The 22,602-nt window shown below is 43.0% G+C and overlaps 1 protein-coding gene across 4 annotated transcripts in view; it reads right to left on the reverse strand.

The window, feature by feature from the left end:
- SETBP1 (SET binding protein 1) overlaps window positions 1-22,602 on the reverse strand; it is a 269,874-nt gene that overhangs the window by 57,760 nt on the left and 189,512 nt on the right. For all 4 annotated transcript variants that reach the window (XM_084503657.1, XM_084503655.1, XM_084503656.1 and 1 more), the window contains one exon: window positions 17,533-20,998. In XM_084503657.1, the coding sequence (XP_084359783.1) occupies window positions 17,533-20,998 (3,466 nt within the window). The remainder of the gene's footprint in view (window positions 1-17,532; window positions 20,999-22,602) is intronic.

Raw genomic sequence — 22,602 nt, forward strand, 5'->3', positions numbered from 1 at the left:
GTGAGACCACAGGAGGCGGTGCATTCCTATTTCCATATTACTTAGAAATACATTATAGTTATGTTAGCAGCAAAAGCTGCAAAGATAGCACTGTATGATGACTGCATTACAAAGACATAGAGGCAAACGTGTAGCTGAGAAGCCATTTGGAAATATTACGGAAAGGACATTTGCTCAGCAGCAATTGAGGATGGTTTAATACAAACTTACTCTTAAAACCAGCTAGTTTTCTGTTCAGGATTATTTTCTGCTTTTTTTTTTTTTTTTTTTTAAGATAGTAAATAAAATGTATGATTTTTGTTTGTTTGTTTGTTTTATTTGTTTGTTTTTACCTATATGGCAATATGATGTCATTCATGTAGAGTGGAAGTAAAAAACAAAACATCAGTTAAAAAAAATCAGCAATTTCACATACAAAAGAGTTAAACTGCAACTTAATAAATAAACTATGTATATTTTTTCTTGGAGGCCTATAAAGACTGAGGTTTTGCAAAGGAGTTCAAAGGCAAACTATAGCCAACTCAGTGTCCACAGTTTCTTTGGAAGCAGCATGGAACATTTGGCCAGAAGAAACGGTGCCAACTATCCAGTGCAAAGCCTATACTTTAATTTGCAAAAGCAAAAAGCTGTGATTTATACCTCTGAAAGGAAGAAGTAAAAAAAAATAATAAATAAATAAAATAAAAAATCTAACAGTACATTCTATGTAGGTTTATTATTTTGCCAACAGTTTGTGGGTTGGACGATGAGGTACGTTCCTGAAGATTAGACATCACCGTTTTTTTTTTAAACAAACAAAACAGCAGGAAAAATCAAAATTCCCCTAAAGCAGAGGCAGTCCTTGCAAAAGTTCAGAGCAGTTGTGGCTCTCCCTTGGCTCCTTTTTTAAAAAAGAAAATTCATCAACCAATAGCGTTAATCAGCTCTGGCTCACAGACAGCATTTTTGCTTCCAGTTGAGGACAATTAGAGGCACAGTGTCAACTGGTCATTTATTAGGTTGTGTAAAGCTTTGTGGATACACATTGTTTATGTGACATTAAAAAATTCTCATGAAAAATGGTGCTGTTACATGCAGACATCCCCTGGTTTCTTCTCCTTTTAAACTCAACAGATTTACTAGTTCAAGGGAAACTAAGAAGTGTTTTTGAGAAGAAATGCATGCTGAAAGCAAGCAGTATAGCTCCAGGGACAAAATCAACCAGCAAGTGAAAATCAAGCCAGGTAAATGATGAGCTATCAGTCCATTCTTTTGTGCCTGATTGTATCCTTTGTAGCACAGATAAGGGAAAGGTGTCTTTATGTGTAGACAAGTGCTAAGAATGAGAACGTTTAAGAAAATGAAGATTTGGTCCTTTATAGTTATTATGACTATATTGCCATCACATTATTGTCCAACATCATTTCTTCAGCCCTCTTAAACCATCAGAAACCCCTCAATGAATGTCCCTAGTAGGTGATCCACAAACATACGCATGATAGACCCTCAAGAAATCACTCAAAATTTGGCCAGATGTTACGGTTAAAAATGGAATATTGTTTTTCAGAGAAGACTCTTTTTCATTGTCATGACTTCTCCCAGCCACCAAAGACCTATTCTAAAACTGCAAATTAAAAGTCAAAATAAATATATCATCATTGTGCAATAAAAGAGCCCTGCCAAAAGAGAAAAAAAAAAAAAAGTACAAAAAGGACATGAAAACCCAAAGGATGAAACAATGTCATTCTGCAGACTGAAAAATATCACTTATTGCTGAAAAAAGTACTCATACATTGCACATTGTTAGACAATTCTTCTGGGTTTCTTGGCAGTCAACCTGGAAAATCTCTCTTTTAAACTTGCCTTTAAAGTATCTTATATAATCCTAGTAAGAACAAGAAAGATCTGGGAAACAAGAAACTACATTCAGGGTAATTCCAGGTACTTGTTGTAATACTACTCGCAGTCTCTCAGTCCCTAAAATTTGTGTGGGATTTCGGAGCACCGCTACCCAACTCCCCACCTCCTCTTTGGATGTAGGTGCATGTTAATGGATAAACATTTTTTTTTTTTTTTTAATTTGTGTGTGTAAACTTCATCTCCTCTGGCAACACTCAGAGCAGAAGGCATTCAAGCAATGTAAAGGTACATTTTACCTGGTGCATTTTTACTGCAGTCTTAGTCCTGCCTACAGTTTCTATCCACTGAGCCTCATATTTTATGAATCATTGCTATTACTCTGGAGCTGGTTTCCATGAGGGCTTTCATCTTTAATGTTTTTGTTCCTAATAGACTGGTCGTATTTCAACTTTCACTTCCTGTGGCAGGATATATCTGAAATATTATAAAGTTAAAAACTATCAAAAACAAAACAAAACAAAACAAAACAAAACAAAAAAAACAGAGATGAGTTTCTGAAGTGTAGATGGTAAGAATATTTACTCTTATACTGGAAGAGATATAAAAAGTGCATCACAAGGACAAAAGCCCAACTATTAATCAGGGGGAAGGAGGAAGATGTGCATTCTACAGATCCAGTGCGACATTTTCGTCTTCAATGTGCCTTCTTTTCCATGTTCTTCAGATGGGAAGCTGGATGAGGTAGATACAGTATGGCAATTACTATGTTCCTATGAAATGTGGTAATTGAATAAAACACAGAAGTGCAGTACATCAAGCTGACACGTGCTTATAGAAATACATGTGGCTTATCAGTCTTCATGGCAACTGGATTTTTCTTGTTTGTGTGAATTTCACAAACCACATTTAAAAAAAAAAAAAAAAAAAAAAACTTGCTCCTCCTTTTCTTTTCTTCTTCTTCTTCCCATCACCCTATTCAATTTTGTATTATTTTCTAGGATCTTTTAAACCAAGATTATACCCCACTGGCAAATTTTCCTATAGGACTGTGATAGTCATCAAGAGAACAATGTCATTTGGATGAATTAAGACTCCCTAAGGAACCCCTGTAAGAGCTAGAAAATCTATAAAGTTCTTACTGAAAGGTAATCCAGCTTGTGATTTGGTCTTTTAGAGTAAAATATTAGGGTTGCTTTAGAGATTTGGAGTATTTCTAGTCATGGAAAAGAGAGCATCACTGCTTTCTTAGGCTATCAATATATATTTGTGAGGCAGCAATAATTCTTCCAGTGAATTTCATGTTCCCATTCAAATGTCTTTACTTGTTTTAAACAAGGCAAGAATTAAAAAATGATACTACACTGACAACTAAAAATAAAGTGACTTGACAACTGAGTTAAAATAAGCACTGCTACTAGCTTGATGTAAATAGCAGGGAAACCATTTCCTAAAAATGACTTAAACTGCCTCTGGGCATAACCACTCAGGGGGAGAAACGGCACCTGCCCTTCTTTAGTCATTTACCAGTTCTGGGGGAAAAAAGTCTCTGGAGAGCAAATCCCTATCTGTAGAGAAAAGGTCAGTAATGCTCTATTTCTGTCTTTGGTAACTCTGCAGAACTTTGTGGTTGGTTCTGCAGTAAGAAATCCTGACACTCATGCACAATGATGCATTAAAGTCTGTTGCAATTAGCTGCTTTTTGCTCTGACACTGACCTTTTGGCATTAGCCCTCCCTGCACCTTGGTTTATCTACCCATAAAATGAGGGTAAAGATATTGACCTCTCTTGTAAAACCAGTCTGAGATTTACTGCAGAGAAGCACCCTGGACAAGCTAGGTAGAATAACATCCAGTAGCATGTGTACAGCCAGCACAAACTCCACTGTTTTGGCAACTCTGGTTGAGAATTGCAGTCTTGTGAGATTCACTTTTGTCTGAACTTGACTCAGAAATGCCAGTTTACATGAGATACCATTGGCCACCAGACAGTTTACATAGTACAATTGTACTTGTCCTTCAAAGTGTCTCCTATCCCTTGAATTAGCAATTGCTCTTGGGGAAAAGATGAAGACATAAGGATGATAATAAGAGAAGTGATGATGCTTCCCAGTTACACTAATGGCTTGGAGAAAGGAGTATTCTTCTGGCCACAGCCAAAGGTAATTAGTTGGGTCCAGTTTAGTGGACCAAAGACAGGGCAATGCCAGGGGGCCAGATGGCAATGCCAGGACCCAGCCTCCTCCTCCTGATCCCATCTCTTTCTGGTGGCCAGCTGAACATCAGCATCTCTTGAGTGGCATCACCCAGACTTAGACCATTTTGCTGTAAATGTTCCCCCTCTCTCTTCTCCCTCTCTCCCCCTCTTAGCCATGAAGCATCAACCTGCGTTTCACTTACCAGTGAAGGCAAAGTGCTTAGCAAGGAAATTTATAGCATTCTTCATTAAGAATTTACATACAGGGAAAATTAAATCTGACTTGCAATCTAATGAGCTATTTTGTAATTTAATGAAATGGTGTGACCTACCAAGGGACTCGGTCCAAAGAGTTTTGTGTGCTAATCCGGTGCTAGGCACACAGGAGGACTTCAGGGATACCAACTTCTCTTGGGTGCCTTGCCCACCACTGAAACTGCAGGGCTATAATTAACACCAGTTATGCTAGTGAGATGGAAGACCAAAAGCTACCCGGGGGAGTACAGTGCTCAGGATGAGCACCAGTGCCAGCCAGAACTGTCACCAGGGAGTAATTAGGTCTTCTGCAAATCCTAGCAGGACCGTCACATCTCCAGATGCCTTCTGGCATATCACACTTAAACTGAGCACTGAGTAACTGAGGACTCCAGTATAGATGGGGTAACACTGAGAAACTGGGGGAGAAAGAGAGCAAGTGCAGCACTCTTGGAATGAGAAGCAATGCCTCTTCCCCAGAACATTTTAACCTATATGAATATATCAATACCATCCACGTTTTAAGTAAGCTTCTGCATGATTCACAGTGAATCAGAGGAAGCATCTGCCCTGCTCCATGCCCAGGTATGGTGTGAAAGTAAAGCAGAAGTGCCATCTAGTCATAGTAATACACTTCATTTATAGACCTCATTTTATTTCCAACATCTCAAAGCCTTGCCAGCATTAATTAATTAAAATCTTGCAACAGCCCTTTGAGTTAGGCAAGGACTATTATATCATTATATTTGTAGGTAAATGTGGAGACCCTGGAGGCTAGATTGAGACTGTCTGCTTTAGGCACTCAATTTAGATGTTGCAACACCTAAAAGAAATAGGTGCTTGGCTCCAGCAGAATGATTCACATCACTTAGGGCAGGTGCCTACACAAACCACACAAGCAAGGCAGACCCCGATGCCTCTGAATCACAGAATCACAGAATTTTCTAGGTTGGAAGAGACCTCAAGGTCATCGAGTCCAACCTCTGACCTAACGCTAACAGCCCTCCACTAAACCATATCCCTAAGCTCTACATCTAAACGTCTTTTGAAGACTTCCAGGGATGGTGACTCCACCACTTCCCTAGGCAGCCTGTTCCAGTGCCTCACAACCCTTTCAGTGAAGAAGTTCTTCCTAACATCTAACCTAAAACTCCCCTGGCTCAACTTAAGCCCATTCCCCCTCGTCCTGTCACCAGGCACGTGGGAGAACAGGCCAACCCCCACCTCGCTACAGCCTCCCTTGAGGTACCTAAAAAGAGCGATAAGGTCACCCCTGAGCCTCCTCTTCTCCAGGCTGAACAAGCCCAGCTCCCTCAGCCGCTCCTCGTAGGACTTGTTCTCCAGGCCCCTCACCAGCTTCGTCGCCCTTCTCTGCACCCGCTCAAGCACCTCCATGTCCTTCTTGTAGCGAGGGGCCCAAAACTGAACACAGTACTCGAGGTGTGGCCTCACCAGAGCTGAGTACAGGGAGACGATCACCTCCCTAGCCCTGCTGGTCACACTGTTTCTTATGCAAGCCAGGATGCTGTTGGCCTTGTTGGCCACCTGAGCACACTGCTGGCTCATATTCAGCCGACTATCCACCATCACTCCCAGGTCCTTCTCTGCCTGGCAGCTCTCCAACCATTCCTCTCCCAGCCTGAAGTAGCACCCAAGCAAAGCTCATGTTTCTCCACTGACTGGTGGTGAGCTGTGGTGCCTCCATGGGATGACTTGGTGTGGCTGCACACAGCCACGCAGGCACTGGAAAGAATTATTCTCGGGTCTGTGGCTGGGTAAGGGCTTAACGCAAGGCTCAGCAGTGTGCATGCTTACCTATCTGAGATTTGAAATGCAAATTCCCTTGTGAAAGGCAAGCACCTGTGTCATGGGATAAGTGGGAGGAGAAAGCACAAGATATTAAAGGTCTGAGAACGAATCTGGAAACTGGAAAAGTAGAGATGCAGGCTGTCCTGCCCAAGGGGGCTGACCCACTTGCCAGGGCAATACCAGGCTGCAGGTGGGGCTGGGGTGGTGGCACTGACCGCTGCAGCCCAACTGCTCAGTAGCCAGGAAGGTAAGATGAAGAGGCTAGAGCATGTCAGCCAAGTGGAAGAGGAGGTCTTTTGCCTGAAAATCTCCTATTCTAGAGCTCTGTCAGATAAAAGGCATGAGAACAGCTAGGTCAGGGGACAGGTAGTCCCTCATGTCCCAGGCTTAGCTGCACTTAGGAATGTCCAGGGATTCCCACACTGCCAAACGGACTCTTCCCTTATCCCTCTCCTATATCCTGATATCTAGATTCTTAATGCTCTACACTTGTTAGCTGGCCTTTAGGGAGCCATTTTTTTCATTTGAGAGGAAAGCTGGGCATGGGCAAGCGGACAGTGTGCTCCAGGCACAGTACAGATATGCACTGCACAGCCTTGGCTCTCACCTGGTTCAACATTGCAATGCTTGCCTGAAGTCCCCAAACCCCCAGTGTCCCTCTAGTCACTTCCCAGAGCACAAAGGAAGCAGGTGGCTGCAAACAGCACCCATTCTGGCATCTATTTTATAATCAATCAAGAAACACAAATAAATAAATACATAAATTTGAAGAGAGGCATTGCCCAGTGGAGATCAGGATCAAGCAGTGCACAACATGGGTTGGTCTGTCCACAACAGGCACTCCCAGCTCTCAGCTGTGTGAACACAAGCCAGCCTGCAACCAGCAGTCCAGAGGCATAGACTTTGGCCCACAAAACCAGTATAAATATGCCCCAAGTTAGTTTTGCCGATGTGTTTCATGCTAGCTGAATGTCACCTAAGACCAGTGGTTTTGGTCGGACTATGACTCAATGAAGTGGACCCTTTTCAATACCTGGGGAAATATTAGCTCTGCACCATCATGACTCATAGGTCTGACTGCTGGGAGCTACACACCTAGCTACTTTGAGCTTTCAACCACTGAACATGTGTGAAGCCATATGCTTATGTGCTTAAGTTACTCTTAAGTCTGAAATGCATGGCCCAGATTCATACACATGCTGTTTCCCTGGGAAGTGCTACTTCAGATGAAACAGCCATTCCCTGGGATTTTTACATAGACAATTCACTCATGTGTGGACTTCGGTAGACTCATGGATGGTCTTAATCACATCCATTGACTTATTCAGACTATGCAACATCTGAGAAGCAGAGCTGAGGAAAAGACTCAGGAGTCCTTAATCTGGGCTTGAGCCTGATTTGTTATCATTTTTACCTGCTAGGGGTTTCCTTAATCTCAGCAAGACTTCCCTGATTAGCAGTAGAGGAGAATTTGGGTTAATGCATCTTGCTCTACCCACTTCTTAATATAAGAGTGGCTCCTATTAGTGTTTTAGCAGTTGTGCTTTTATGCAAGGACTTGCAGAGCTGACTTGGCTAAACTTTAATGGGTATGCTTCTAGTGTGGGAGGAAACGTTAAGCACTGCTTATTATGTTAACGTTAAGCACTTAGAATTACACACCCAGATGCCATAGCTCTATCCAGAGTTCCCAGGCATCTAGCTACTTGACTATCTACCACAGCACACCATATCACACCTACGATCTTCCTTACCGCCTAAAGTAATGTCATGATGCACGGCAGGAGCCAAAGAACGCTGGGTTTGCAAAATGCATGCATTGCTTCAGATTGCAACGAATTCATTTAACAGGGGATCAGGCAACAACCATTAATTTCAGGGCAGCAGATTTATCTGCTCTTCTTATTTACCAAGATGTTGTCTCACCAGATCAAACTGATGACATTGCAACAGCTCTCCCAGCGTACCGACAACAGCCAATATCTGCTGAGCATCGCAGAGAGACAGCCCATTAAAAAACGTTCTGCCACATCCCTACTGCTCGGTCTGTCCTGTTGGAAAGAGTAAATTTAAAGTTTTCCAGTGTACTTGGCTGAGTCAGAAGCGCTTTTGGGCAGTCATGCACAGACGCACGTATTGACTGCCCTGCTAGCAGCAACTTTGGCCCCGCCATGCCAAGGGAGATGTGCTATTGTCCTTGGGTGCACTTCCTGAGGCCACATGTGGGGCGTACACAGCTCCACCCTCAGCTGAGGTGGGAAACTTGTTCAAAGTGGTTTTGAGGTTTTGTTAAGAAGCAAAACAGGAAATGTGCATGAATCTGGAGTTTAACTATTTTTTGAACTTCTTGCTCTCCCGGAGATTATTTTTTTTTTTTAAATAGAAAATAAACAAACATCAAAATGACAAATATTCTGCAACTGAACACGTCCCAGGCTTGGGATAAGCCCAAGCTTTTAGCGGTGCAGACTAGACTTTGGGCAGCAAAGAGATCCTAGTGTAGTCCGAGGATTTTTTCTTTTCTTTTTTAAGCAAACTAAGTATCTCAAAGTCTGTGTCAACTTACTTAGGTGCTCTTATGCCAACTAATAGGAGTTGGCACAGAAAAGAACATTGACTGTTGCTCCCTTCCCTGCCTAAACTGGAAGCATGAAAGGCCAAAGATACCATGCTGAAATGGCAACTTGTGCCCTCTGCAAAGACCTAGTACCCTCAGGGGAAGGATCACGAGTGGTCCTAAAAAATACCTGAGGTATTGAGCTCCTGAAAATCAGTGAACAGGACAAAAAGCACATCAGTGGGGTTGAAGCTAGGGTGATCCTTCAGGCAGAGGAAGAGTTAATTCAAAAGCCACAGGTGCTTCTCAGTTGATGGCATGGGTGAGTAAAGTCTCCTTACTCTGGAGTGAGAAACACAAGCCTGACTTCCCCAGTGTGCCGAGCCCTACGTGCCTTGCTGCTACCAATGCTGACGGCATCTACTGCTCTTGTACTGCCCTTGTACTGCCCTCATCCCTTTGGTCCCTAACCCGAGAGACAGGCCAGGCAGCCCAGGAGTGGGAAAGCTTTTCCACCACTGCTGGCCCCAGCATGGGACCTAATGCTAAAATCCTCCACCATGGGAGGCTGCTCCCCTCCTCAGTTGCATTCTGCTGATTCACCTACTGAGATACCACTGGGCAAAGCCTACCTAGAGCATCCACAACTGTTTTTAGTGGTGTATAACACCGGATTTGGGTCTCAGTCTGTGATCAGATATGCTGATGTCATTCACAAGCATCCTCACTGCGAGTTACTCGTAGAATAAACCTTGGCTGTGCTGTATCTTGCCATTGGGATCAGCCAGGCGAGTTCTTCACAGTTTGCTCCTGGTTCATTTAAGCTGTCTGTGTGTGCTGCAGGAGGCACCAGCAACACTTTCACTGCTGCTGCAGCATCACTCTGACGTCAACACTTTTATTTGATTTTCTGTCACTGTTCTTGCAGATTAAATTTCAACCAGTGACCCACGGCTTGATAGCTCATTAGCAAATCCCTCCGAGCCATCCAGTCCTGCTCTTGCCTGACAGTTAACTCTGCATTGCACAAACTCCTAAAGCCTCCTTAATCCAGTGCCACCCTTTGCAAAAGTTTGATCAGGCTCAGTGCTGCTACAAAAGCCCCTGTGTTTTTCTGCCCAGCTGCGTGCCTTCTGTGACAGATCATAAATGGGCCTTATTATGAATCCTTGCATTCTAAAACCTCCTCCATGGTCAACGCTTTCCTTCCTTCCCTTTCCCTCAGCCCTTGATCTATAGGAGAATTACTCTGACCTCTTTCATAGTCAGTCAAACCTTAAAACAAGGACTTCTTGCTCTTTTCGTGTTTGGCATCATTGCTACAATCCGGTAAGTGAAGACAACTGGGATAATTCTCTTTCAGCTTTCTTTTGCTGTGATAGGTGAATATAAACTCTTGGTGGGTGGTGGGAACAGAAAAGCCTCCCCAGAGCATGCTCGGGAGGTCACAGACCCCAGCTCTCATGCTTGCAGTTGGGCTGGATGGGATGTAGGTCACCCCAAGTACAGGAGGATCCAAGTCAGAGCAGATCTCTTGAGCTCAGCTCTTCCTATACCTAGATTTGTATCACAGTGACAGGCAGGTTAATAGTGAAGATACAGCAATTGCTTTGTTTTACTTCCTCCATGGATCTGAACAGACCTCTTGCTTTGTACTTAGATTATCAGTGCCTTCAAGTGAGAAATAATATGCTTTTATAGCAGGTATAGTCTAGAGCTAAAACACATACTTTTTCTTCTAATGCTTCTTAAGGCTGTAACTTAAACAAGTACCCACTGTCAAAATCCTAGCCTGTCCTCTCCCTCTGGGCTAATGAAATTTTCTCTACAGATGCCAAACTGAGGCTGGTTGCAGGATTTTCCATGGCACAGTACAGGTAGAGCCCAGCTGCATGGACTTTGGCCACCAATGGGACACTTCCCAGCCCCACAGCCTCATTTTGCTACAACAGAAACTTTGGGGTTGAACTCAACTTCACAGACTTCAATGGAGAGACATTTGATTTATGTGAGGATGAGAAGAGAATTAGGCCTTGATTCTTTATTGCCTTTTAAAGCCAAGAGCCCAGCAGAAGCCAATTGTGTCTGACGTGAATCTGCTGCACACCCAACGTGGAATCTGCACAATTCCATAAACCAGCAGTGGTCTAAATAAAAACTTCAAACAAGACATTCTGGCATTGGCCAGAAAGAGTGAAGATAAATAGCTGGGAGCAGCCAAGTTGCAAAGGAAGAACTGTTTGACTGTTGGACAGAGAGCAAAGTTAGAGGCAGAAATTAGGCAGGGTGCTGGGAGGCTTGTAACACTCCCAGAAAGCAAAGGGGTCACAGCATTTAATTTGATTAATTCATCGCTGGTCCAAAAGACTTTGTACCGAGCCTCAGGCAGCGCAATAAACATACAATCATTAAGAAAGGAAATAAAAGATTGGTTGGGTGGTAAATACTCCAGCTCCCTCTCCCTCTCCAGCTTCCCTCTTGTTTCTTCTCTCCATGGTCAGTGCAAACATTGGAAGCAGCACAGTAAGCAAGCGGCAGTGTTAAACAACAACAACAGCAAAACCCACTGTATTTCAAATGCCTTGGTCAAAGCACTTTCAAGGAAAGCTTTGACTTGTTTTCCCCATCATTCTTGTCTTCCCTCAGCAGCCCATTCCTCTAGGAACTGCCATGGGCAGGATGAAGCAACAGGCCTCCTCTCCCCATGACTGGCGGAAAACAACAAGAAGGACATTTCTCCAAGGGGGGCTGGACAGCACTTTCAGAGGTCATTTCAGTAGTTTGGGTTGCACACTCAAGCATCCAGGGGCCCAAACAGATGTTTTTATGAATGTAATTGTATTTACAAATAATGGGATTTTGTAAAGCTCGATGCTGGGATTTATGGGCCAGATGGTATAAACACTCACCCTATAACTGTACAGGGCCTGTCCCTCCCCACCCAACACAGGAGGAGGGAACAATCCCCCACTGGCACTGGGTCTGGAAAACTGCTGCAGTTGCCTGAAGCTGTGTAGGAGCCTGGGGTGTTAGAGGAAACCATGGCAGAAACCGAGCTGGGAAGAGTAAGGGTGATGAATGCGCCACACATTCCTGGCAAGTGAAGTTCGCGCCTGGCTCTTCTCCCATCCACTTCAAGTACTCACCATAGCTCTCTGCATCAGGATACTGCTTTTATCCCCCTTTCCAAGCCAGACACTGGGGTTTAATCCTGTTTAGATATTATCCGGAGTCATGTGAGAAAACTATGGTACATAAAATGGGTCTCCAAACCCCATTCCACTCATCAGCTCACCTCTGCATCTGTGCACACACTGCCACGTGCCACCTAGATGCCACTGAGTCAAATCTTGCTACTGAAGAAAGGAAGTGACTTTATGCATGTGTTTGAACTGATATTTAATTAAATTTGTTAATTCCCCTAATTGTCCTTTCTCCCCATTTGCCCCAGTATGTAAAGGTGCATCCATGAGCATACAAGACTCGGTCAGGATAGACATTCATAGCATGTCTCTGGGATGGCCAAATGAGAAAACTTTCATCAACATAGTGTTGGACCCATTTCCACTATTCCTGAAATAATATATTCACTACAGAATAATGAACCTACCCTGTAATTCTGGATCTATAAAAATATTCAAGGAAAATAATATACAAAAAAATAAGTAAAGTTATTACTAAGACAGTTGAATACTCTTATTTGTCTTGGTCTTCCCTATACATTCAGAAGAAGAAAGAAAGCAGTGTGATTAAAACTCCGTAATAATGATCTAGAAGTTCATATGCTGTTTCTTAAACAACAAGAAAACCCTTGTGGTGGCTTTGCCAATATTTCACCATGTTTGCTCATAGCAAGTCCTGTTTTAAATCACAATAACACGTTTGACTTCTGAGAGAGGATGACCAGAGATTTATTCTGTGCTGCATGGAAATAGCCCATTCCAGCAGAAAACTGAGCTGTGGAGCAGAGTTTTGTCAGGGAAGAAATCTCATCTGGATAAATGGCACTCCTCAGCAGCGTGTGGTTACTTGTAAGTATGTTAGTACTGACATCAGATGAATGCTGTTCATCCACTTGATTGTCACTTCCCCCCTCTTTCAGCGCTCCTCCTACTCTTTCTTTGGAAGGTTTAATCAACCAACTTAAGGCTTTTTAACAGGAATAAGGACATTTTCAAGACAAAGACATTAAAACCAACTTCAAGTAATTGCAGCGTAGAGTTGTGCTTTTACTGAATGTGGTTTGGTATGTGCATACATACAAGTGGCACAGCCCCTCTTCCCTCAAGTCTTAGGGCCAAACGCTACTTGCTGGTGAATTTCATTCAGCCTTAAGCCAACACCATATAGCCTAGCTGAGAAGAAAAGGTCAAGTCAGAAGAAATTCATTCACTGCTGGACCTCAAGGGTGGAGTGGGTGGGGAACTTGTAGGGAAGTTAAAGATTAATTTGTAAAGCATGCTTGCCATGCTAACTATCCAGCATTCAGAGACTGATGGTTACTACCTTCCTAATAGCTGAGTAGGATTAACTTTATATTCTTGTAAATTTACTGTGCATGTTGTCTGTGCTATATGCAATGAAACCCATGTACTTCTTAGCTGATCTTTCAGCCATGATGCCTAACATGCAAGACACCCTTTGCTTGTGTATCTTTATCAATGACACAAACAGTGGGATCGAGTGCACCCTCAGTAAATTTGCAGATGACACCAAGCCAAGTGGAGCAGTGATACAACAGAAGGAAGGGATGCCATCCAGAGGGACCTGGGCAAGGTTGAGAATTGGGACCACGTGAACTTAATGAGGTTCAACAAGTGCAAGATGCCAGCAGTGTGGGCTTGCAGCCCAGAAGGCCGACAATTCCTACTCTTTTCCAAGGCACAAGTTACAGCATTTTAAGACTGCTCATCAGCAATTCAAGCCTCTTCTTCAGTACCACATATGAAAGAGAAGAAGGCTGACATGCCAGGAAGCTGAGGAGTTTGCCATGAGGACCTCTTTCAAACACAGCTCTGCTCTCAGTCTCCCCAGCCCAGCTGTGTCACCAATCTGTGGCCTCTCCCTTGGTCCCTCACCTGGGGCTTTAGCATCAACTGGCGAGCAGATGAAAGGTGTGCATCCAGCTGTGCACAGTGCCTCAGGTCACGCAGTGCCAGAGGGACATCAGAGCATGTTGTAAATGCATGAGGTGCACCTGTGGCTGTGCAGAGCAGAGGGAGAGAGTCAACTCCAAGGCTTATTGCACAACACAGCTGGAAAGATCTCTTTAGGAGGTGCTTGGTGCTTGAGTGACAGTACAGACTGTAGCAGGGCAGGGTCTGAAGCACCTGCAGCATCCTTGCCTACAGGCCTGAGCAATGCCACCAAGTAGTCATCTGCTGCAGACAAACAAGCAAGTAGTGTTCATTTTGGTACCATTAACCAGTCTGTTTAAATACAGGAAGGTTGGGTGAGTACAAGGAATCTTGAGAAAAAAAAAATAGCGAGAAAAAGCAGTAGGAAGAAACAGGTCACATGGAGAGGATGGGAAGTAAGGGGAAGAGTTATTACCCAGTGTTTATGGAAAGGATCTCCAGAGCAATGGTAGAGAAACAGGCAGTGCATGTGGAGAACAGCCACCTACATTTACTCTGCACTTTTAACTGCAGGAGGTCCCAAGATGTGCCAAATGAGCGAGAGCTCACAAGGTCCCCTCCAGAGAATGTCCATGCTGGTGCCATGCAGGGAATGGAACAAGCTTCCTGCAGCCAAGCGAGGTGGCTGATGGCACTCCCTGCATGGGACCTTTTGCAGAGATTTCCAGCTCCTCCAGAAAGCAAGTGTAATGGCTTTTCCTAACCTTTCTAGATCACAAAATCATATGCAGGCATTAGGGTTATATAGCAGGGCTGTTTGTTACCATATGAATTGCCAATGCATAGCATCAGGAACACTGAACTTTTCAGAACTGGCTAAGTGCTGTTATAACACAGGTAATAATGATAAAAATAGCAACAATACAACAGTACCTTCACCAGCACACTACAGCAAAGCTAACTGCAAAGCCTAAATGCTGAAGAGCAATAAATGGTCCTCTCATCACTCTTATCACAGATATCTCTACGCAGGGTGGGTGGCTTTTGCTCCATATGTCATCTCCAGCAACACACCATGAAGTTGCAAATGGCATTCCTGAGCATGCCAAAATGCCCATGCAGTAAAGATAAACACTGAAATGATTATATAAATTTATTTCCAGCTTTCACCTGAGTATTCAGGATGTCTCCTTTTATTTCTGTTATATATTACTTTTATATTGTGAGACCAATTGTGAAAGATGACAAATACGGGATGGCAGGAACAATCAGGATATGGAATTGCCTCCTGGGACAGAGCTGTGTTCTCATAGGGCACTTCCCCATCCCCCTCACCCTCCCTTTTACCTTTTATTTTTATGATTAGACAATCACTGTTTAGCTACCTCAGGGATATGCAAGGTGAATTAGGAGAAAGAAGGCCAAGGTTATCATGGAAAAGTTTAATCCCTCCTCAGTGGAAACCAGTTAATAGCTATGGCTAGACTGAAGTATGGACCTCTGTTGGGAATCCCAGTGAAGGTCAAAGGCAGAGAGAAAAAAGCTGCACGGAGATCTTAGACAGTCATAAGCAGACAGATGTTCCTAGGATTTAATGAGCAGTCCTGGCTCCAGGCCTTTCTTGGCAGAGTTGTTTAGTTTTAGTATTTTCCCTTGTAGTGCAAGGTATGGCTCTGGTTAGCTGGCTCTGCTTAGTTAACTGCTGATGATTTTTCCATCTAAATAATAGCTTGACAATGAAGAAACCAGTTCATAATCTGTGACTTGATGGATTAGGTCATGGGGAATAGTGTGCAGTTGTAATCATGAAGAACAAAAAAAAAAAAATAAAAATAATAATAATTCTGGTTTAAATGAGAACCAGCTTTACGAGTTTGAGCAGCAAATCTGATGAAGCTCCTATTGCAATTTCTACCACTCCATTTTATGTTTTTATTGTCATGGACAATAAACAGAAGGAAAATGACAGGAAATAGACTTTTTCTTAACAAATTCTATTTCCAAATCAGCCTGGTGGGGATTATGCCCCTAATTTGGAAACTTGTTTGGGTTCAGCAGTGCTAAGAATTTTTTCTTGACAATCTGCTGTGCCTAAGTGAAATATGTTAAATTGGGAAAACAGGCTCGGCAAACATCTTCTTCTCTGAAGGGATAGAGGCTACACATCCAACTGTTATCAGACTGGGAAATCAGTAACTTTTAGTGGACAAAAGCAAAACAGCCCTGTAAAAAATATCTGAAGATTTTTAACCCTTGTTTGGTGGGACACAACATCTTTACTGTAATAGCCACCACATTGCTTGCTGGAGAAGAATTTTGTTATTTGACAGGCATGTAGCAACCCTGATGTAGCCAGAGACTGAATTCAGTCTCTTTCCTATGTTTCCAAGTGTCTATTTTCTGGGTGTCACAACTGCTCTGATATAATGTGATATTGTGAATGGAAATGTTTCCATAGGATAAGCTGTCATTTTAGACTGCTTTTGATTATAATAGCACAGACCATGGTCTCAGTGAAGGAAATAGAAATGTCTAGGTGGCTTAAGTATGAGCAGACCTTGGATCTCAATCAGCTACAAGTCAATAAAAAACTTAAGAGCCTCACATTGGCAGGTTATACAAATTCCCTGTTCCCTCTATGTTCTCTGCTGATTTTCTTTTCTTTTTGGAGGCTATGAATTATGTCTCTTTGAAGCTCTTTTTTAGCACATCAGAATCCCGTCCATTGTTGGTTGGTTCAGTAAAGCTCACCCTTTTCCAGAACCAAGTGTGAAATCTGCTTTGTGATAAATATCTGATGGTGCAGGAGCTCTGGGCTTGCTCCCAAGCTAAATTCATTTATATTGCAGTGAAACACCTGCCTCTGTGTCATCACAAATGCAGCTCCCTATTGTAAAGTACAATTCAGTCTTTCAGACAAGATTCAGATTCCTTTCCCCCAACTCTGTGGGAGAGGAACAGATGTCCTTAGCATCCAAAAGAGCTTCCTCCCTTCCTATATACTCAGCTTGTATTTCCAAGTCATGCATCCTCAAACTCTTCAGAGTCAATTGGCTAGGGTTTATTGTTTCGATGACACCAGTCCCTCCCACAGCCACTTGATGCTCAGGATAATTACCTTACACCACACCTGCCAACTGGAAGTGACAGATTTACGCAAGGATTGTACCCAGGGTCTCCATATATTCAGCACTGCCATTGCTGTGATGGGTCCCTCTGGACCACCAGTACACCACACCAGGTATGGGACACTGACCCACAGCTTCCCCTACAACTTGCCCAGCCCATCAACAAATTGATTTTGTACACTTTGTGGGCCAGAGGGAAGACTGCTCAGTACTATGGCTGTACTTCCAAAGGCTGGGCAATGACCAAGACCTTGAGACATCAGATTCCAGAAAGAGGGCTGCCTAGTTTTCCAATAGACTTTGCAATTGCTGCTGTTGCAGAACGCAATGGCTAGATTTTTGAAGAACTTTTGTTCCAAGCAAAGATAAATGCACAAAGGCATATATTTATATATATTTGTATAAAAATATAAATTCATATAAATTTATGTTTATAAATAAATAAATAAAAATATTTATATATTAAATAAATAAATAAATAAATAAAAGTATAACAATTCAAATACTTCTAAAGGTTTCAGCTTAACATGTTACCAAAACAGGATTAGATGACAAAAAGCCAAAGAAGTTAGTGACTCAAACATAGTTGTTGGAAAACACAAGTTTTAAATTATTCAAATTTAAATTTAATTTTAAATGCAGAAAGCTAAAATGGAATAAAATGGAGCTTACCTGAAGAGGCTGAAGAATCATAAGTACTTCTGTCCTTCCTATTTGTCCTGAAGGGCTGAATGTCCTTTTCCCTGTAAGTTCCAAACCCTTCAAAGCTTCTTCTTTTATTCCCACTTGCATCGTTTTCCCGCTTCTCACTCGAGGAATTCATTTCACCAAACATGTCCAGGGACTCTGATCTTGCATTACTCTCAGTATTACCAGAGTATCTTTTTGTGCAAGAGTCAATGGGATCATTGCTTGAGTCACTTTTATCTTTACTCTGCGTCCACTGCTGGGCATCAGAAAGTGATAACGTAGACAGCGTATCCACTTCGAAGTTACTCTTTGAGCCTTTGTGCCCAGTTTCACAATGCTGGTGCTTCTGCTTCTCCTTATGCTTGCTTTTCTCATTGAGCAAGGAGAGATCTTTATCTGAGCCACTTAGCCTTTCATTGATTGCATGGCTGGAGAAGCCAGTGGACTTGCTAGCAAAGAGACCACTCAGATCTTCATGTGTCCCCAGTATCCGCTCATCCTTATGCTTGTGCTTATGTTTGTGTTTCCTTTTGTGAAGTCGGCCACTTGAAAGGCTTGTTCCTCCGACCTTTGGAGGAGCCAAAGAGGACTGCATGTCTCCAAGGCCCATTCCCACAGGTGTTTGTAGGTGCACTCCATGTTTTGTTTTATGCTTGGCAGTGGTGGACATCTTCATATGAGAGCTTGCATGGAATTGGGGTGGGGGCACGGTAGGTCTCATAAATGGGGAAGCCGCTCCGAGCGTGTGAGACAGGTACAAAGGAGCTGGATACTGACCATAGTAACCAAGATTCATCATAGGCATTGATGTGTAAGGCATTCCATAGGGTGCATAGTAACTCCCACTGGGAATAGGGTAACCGAACCCTTGTAAAAAAGGCACCTTTGTCATGGTGTCATTGGTTTTGGCAGGTCTACCACGCTTCTTCTTAGACTTCATATCAGAGGTCCTGCGAAGATAGAGCAATGGGTCATACTGGATATATGGCACAGGATAGTAGTGATCAAAATTAATCCTGAAGATGCTGGGATATGGATTTTCATGATAAAATGTGTAACTTCGATGGGAAATCCTGAACACTTGAAACTTATTGATGAGTTCCTCAAGGTCTGCCAGAAACTGGAGGTCATCTCTGTTCTGCAGGCTTTTCCTTTTCCTCTTGTGCTTTGGCTTTTTAATGCTCTCATGAGAGAGAAAGTTATCCACAATGAGATGTTTCTGCCGGTGACCATGCCTGTTCTTTGTGCTGGTGTCAGATGGGATAGCCTCTGGATTGTCCAGGCTGCAGAAATCAAAGGAGTATCTCCGGCGGGATTCTGAGCTTTTCTCGGCTTGGTCAGAAGTGCTGTTGTTGTCTGTACCTATCCCGCTGTCGCTTGGTATGGTTTCCTCACTGTGAGACTCACTCACTGGCGACAGAGTGACTTCTTTCAGAGAACCTATTTCACAGAGGTGGGAAGGTGAATTAGCCATTAACCTGGGTGGAGACAGCTTCCAAGTTCCACTGTGCATTCCTTTCTGGGTTTTTGTAGGAAGAGCACTGATAGGTTGAAGATTTGGCATAGTTTTTAACTCTGAAAAATTTGTTTCAGTACTTGCAGGGCTAAGGTTGCCATTAGTCCCCACTAACTGTGTTGAAAGCGGATGAATAGCTGCTGGTGACGATGCCACAAGTGACTGCAGGTTGGAAGGCACTGCTGGGTTTTCTGGCTGGCTGGAAACAGGCCTTGAGTGCTTGATGGCTGTCTTAGGTTCTTCTGGCTGAGGCTGCAGCTCTGCTCTTGGCTTTCTGCCCCGTTTTTTACCAATATAGATAGTCCCCCTCTTGCTGACATTGATCTGCTTCCCTAGCCTGGCATCAATGGTTGTTGGCCCAGCACTAGATGGTGGCTGGACTTTCGCTTTCAGAGCTATGCTGCTGGAGCAGGAGGACAAGATCTGATTGAGAATATTCTTCCTCTTGAGGGTCTTCATCTTGTTAATAGTCTTGATAGTCTTCTTATCCAAGACCCCAAGCTTCCCAACCTTTTTATGAAACTTGAGTTCACTGATGGACTTGTCCTCTCCTGGGACCAACTGGGCCAATTTGGCCAGATTACGTCTCCTCTTCCTTTTCTTTGTTCCTGGAAACTCACGATTGATTGGACTCACTGGGCTGGTAGAGGTTCCCTCATGAATGGTTTCAACAGTGAGCAAAGGCTGTTTCTTTGGTCGTCCTCTTTTTTTCTTGACAGGTGTGATCACAGTAAGACTGTCTGTATTGGTATACAGAGGGCTGGAAGGTGTGATGGGATAGGCTGAAGGAGGCTCCACCATCAGCTTCTCCGATGCTGTCATGGAGGTCTCCCGAAGGAGAGATTTAGGTTTGCTGCAGGTCCATCGCCGCTTAGCTGCAAGTTTGGGGTGCTGGACCTCAGATAATTTGCTAGCTGTGGGAAGATCGGTGGATAGGAGAGTGGGTGTCACAGCTACAGGTTTTCTAAGTCGGGTGGCGCTGTTGGGGGAAGCTTTGTCAGTAAGCACACTGCTGTCAATAGCTACTAAGGGGGACTCATTTTCAATCACTTTCCCTGGCTTTGTGGCTCGAAGATCTTTTTTACTCCCCTCTGACTGAGAGCTAGTCCTGTTTGCTACTTCACTGCTCATAGCAAGTGCAGAAGGCAGGCTTTTCTCCTGGATAGTTTTCTCCATAGAAGATTTTGTAGATTGCCTTTTTTTCCTTTTGTGGCCAGATGAATCTGTTGTCGGAGACTTTATTGGGATAGTAATTCGTACATGACTGGTGTCACTTTCACAACTGCTAGCAGAAGTGGGATTCTGCTTCGAGGGTGACACGTCCAACACAGTGTCCATCGAGTAAGACTCCTTTTTTCCTTCCATGCTGTCATGGGATTTGCTATCAAATACTTTTTGAGCACTCTTCACCCATTCAATGTCTGCAGTTTGGATGGTTTGATTTATCAAGTCTTTTTTGCTGGACTTCTTCTTTGTACTCCCAGCAGGCTGATCGGGGGCCTCCAGCTGCACATTTCCCTCTTGATCACTAAGAGTCAACAGCCCGTTGCATTCAGTAGCGCTGCTTGGCTGGGCAGCTGCACTAATGTTGTTGGGTGATGGGACTGCACTGCAGATGGCAAGCTCTTTGCTGCTGGCTGACAGCTGCCCCCATGTGCTGCTGGCACAGGACTTCTTTGCTTGGGATTTGCTGAAGGAAACTCCTGGCTCTGGAGTGGTGACCTTGGTGGCACTGACTGCTTCTCGACTGGGTTCTGTGTTGATGAAACAACTTTGAGAAGTGGATCCAGTATCAGAGCTTGCTGACCAGTCAAGATGGTGCTGGTTGCTACTTTTCTGCTGGTGCTTCGATTTTAAGGTGTCACTGGTGAAGTCTTGTTGGAGGCCTGGATCATAGTGCAGAGCAGAATGTTTTTGTGGCCTGTCATATACCTGGAAGGTAAAAGAAAACAAAAATAGGAAAAATGTTAGTTTACCAGTCCAGTTGTAACCACTGGTTTCAGCTCTTTCATTATACAGTGAATGACAACTCTTCTAAGCTGAGGTCCTCGTAAGGATTAGCAGCCGTCATAAAATGTTCTTATACTCCAGTCAAATTTGTTTTTAGATTCACGCACTGTAAACAAGTTTTGTTTTGTTTTCCCATTCTAAAAACAATAGAAATACTTCTATAAATGTTAAATTGCTGAGGAAACATCTTCTATTGATTTTTAATTTAAAACACAAGTAAAATATTCCTTTTCAATGGATGAATGGTGTAACTCAGCCTCCTGGTGAGAATCTCTTTTTCCTTAAATGCAATTCCTTGCAGAACTTGATCAGAATTAATCCCACTGTAAACAACAAGAATGCAGAATTATCTAAGAAGTTACAACAAACTAGAGGAAAACCCATGAGCTCAGTTCTCCATGAAGTCAAAATCTGAAAAAAGTTACTTGCTTTAATTTTCACATAGAAGACATCCCCACAAAATCAGTGCTTAAAAATGATAAGCATCAAGTGTGTTGGGTGTGCTTGATGTTCAAGCATGCTCGGGTTCAAGATTTGCATTACTCTTTTTCCATTTTAATAATCTCCTATTGCATTGTTGGTAAGAGACATTTTCAATATGATTTCTAATCCCACAGCAGCCTTTCAAATTGCAGGAGAAATCTGGTAAGGGCAGAACTACACCAAAAACTTCCATAGAGGTAAAGAAAGTCTACTTTTTCTTCTTGGTAGGCATTGTTCAGATAGAGAAATTATATTTGTTCTATTTGTGCCTTTTTCTAAAGTATCTTCAAACAAACAAACAAACAAACAAACAAAAAAACTTTTTATTTTCCATAACTGACCTCTCCTAGCCATTTGTTTTCTCCTGTGAAATTTAGGTGCTATATTTTGTAAAGTTCTGGACCAAACTGCGCAACTGGTTTTGTACACCTAGTACTACAAACAACTGTTCTTAGCTAACTGTAATGACACCGTTCTGAATTCCAAATAAATGATGAGAGACTTAAAATAAATGCGTAACCAAGGAAAGAACAATAGAAAACAATTGCTTGGCGTCTCATGTTCCTGCAAACACGCTGTTACAATTAAGTTTCTATCAGCAGCCTTACATTAGATCCCTGCTTGGGGTGTTTGCCAGAGATTCTGGGGTCAGTGTAACAGGGCTCTGAGCTCTTTCAGACTTAGTTTTCTGGGAAAATACGTGTCCCTAGTTTTGGGCAACTCTGGAGGGATTTGAAAGGTGCTAAACAGTTGAAGCCCACAGTACTTTATTTAGTGACCAATAAACATGCAAGTTATAAGCAAATTGATAATGTGATATTCTTAGTGTGCATATAAAAACAGGCATGTGGCCTTTCTGGAATAGGCAGCAATGATGAAGTTGTTCTAGTCCATCGTTTGAGGAGTAATCAGGGACTCTTAAATCCTGTGGATAGCTCAGCTGTCGTGCATATGGACCAGCTATGCTTGGGGAAAGCAGAGATTTCCAGGAATTGTGGAGTGAGAAAATGAAAGCACGCAGCTGCGGTGAAGCTGCAGATGTC

This window comes from Aythya ferina, assembly GCF_964211825.1.
Source record: "Aythya ferina genome assembly, chromosome: Z".
Taxonomy (NCBI): Eukaryota; Metazoa; Chordata; class Aves; order Anseriformes; family Anatidae; genus Aythya; species Aythya ferina.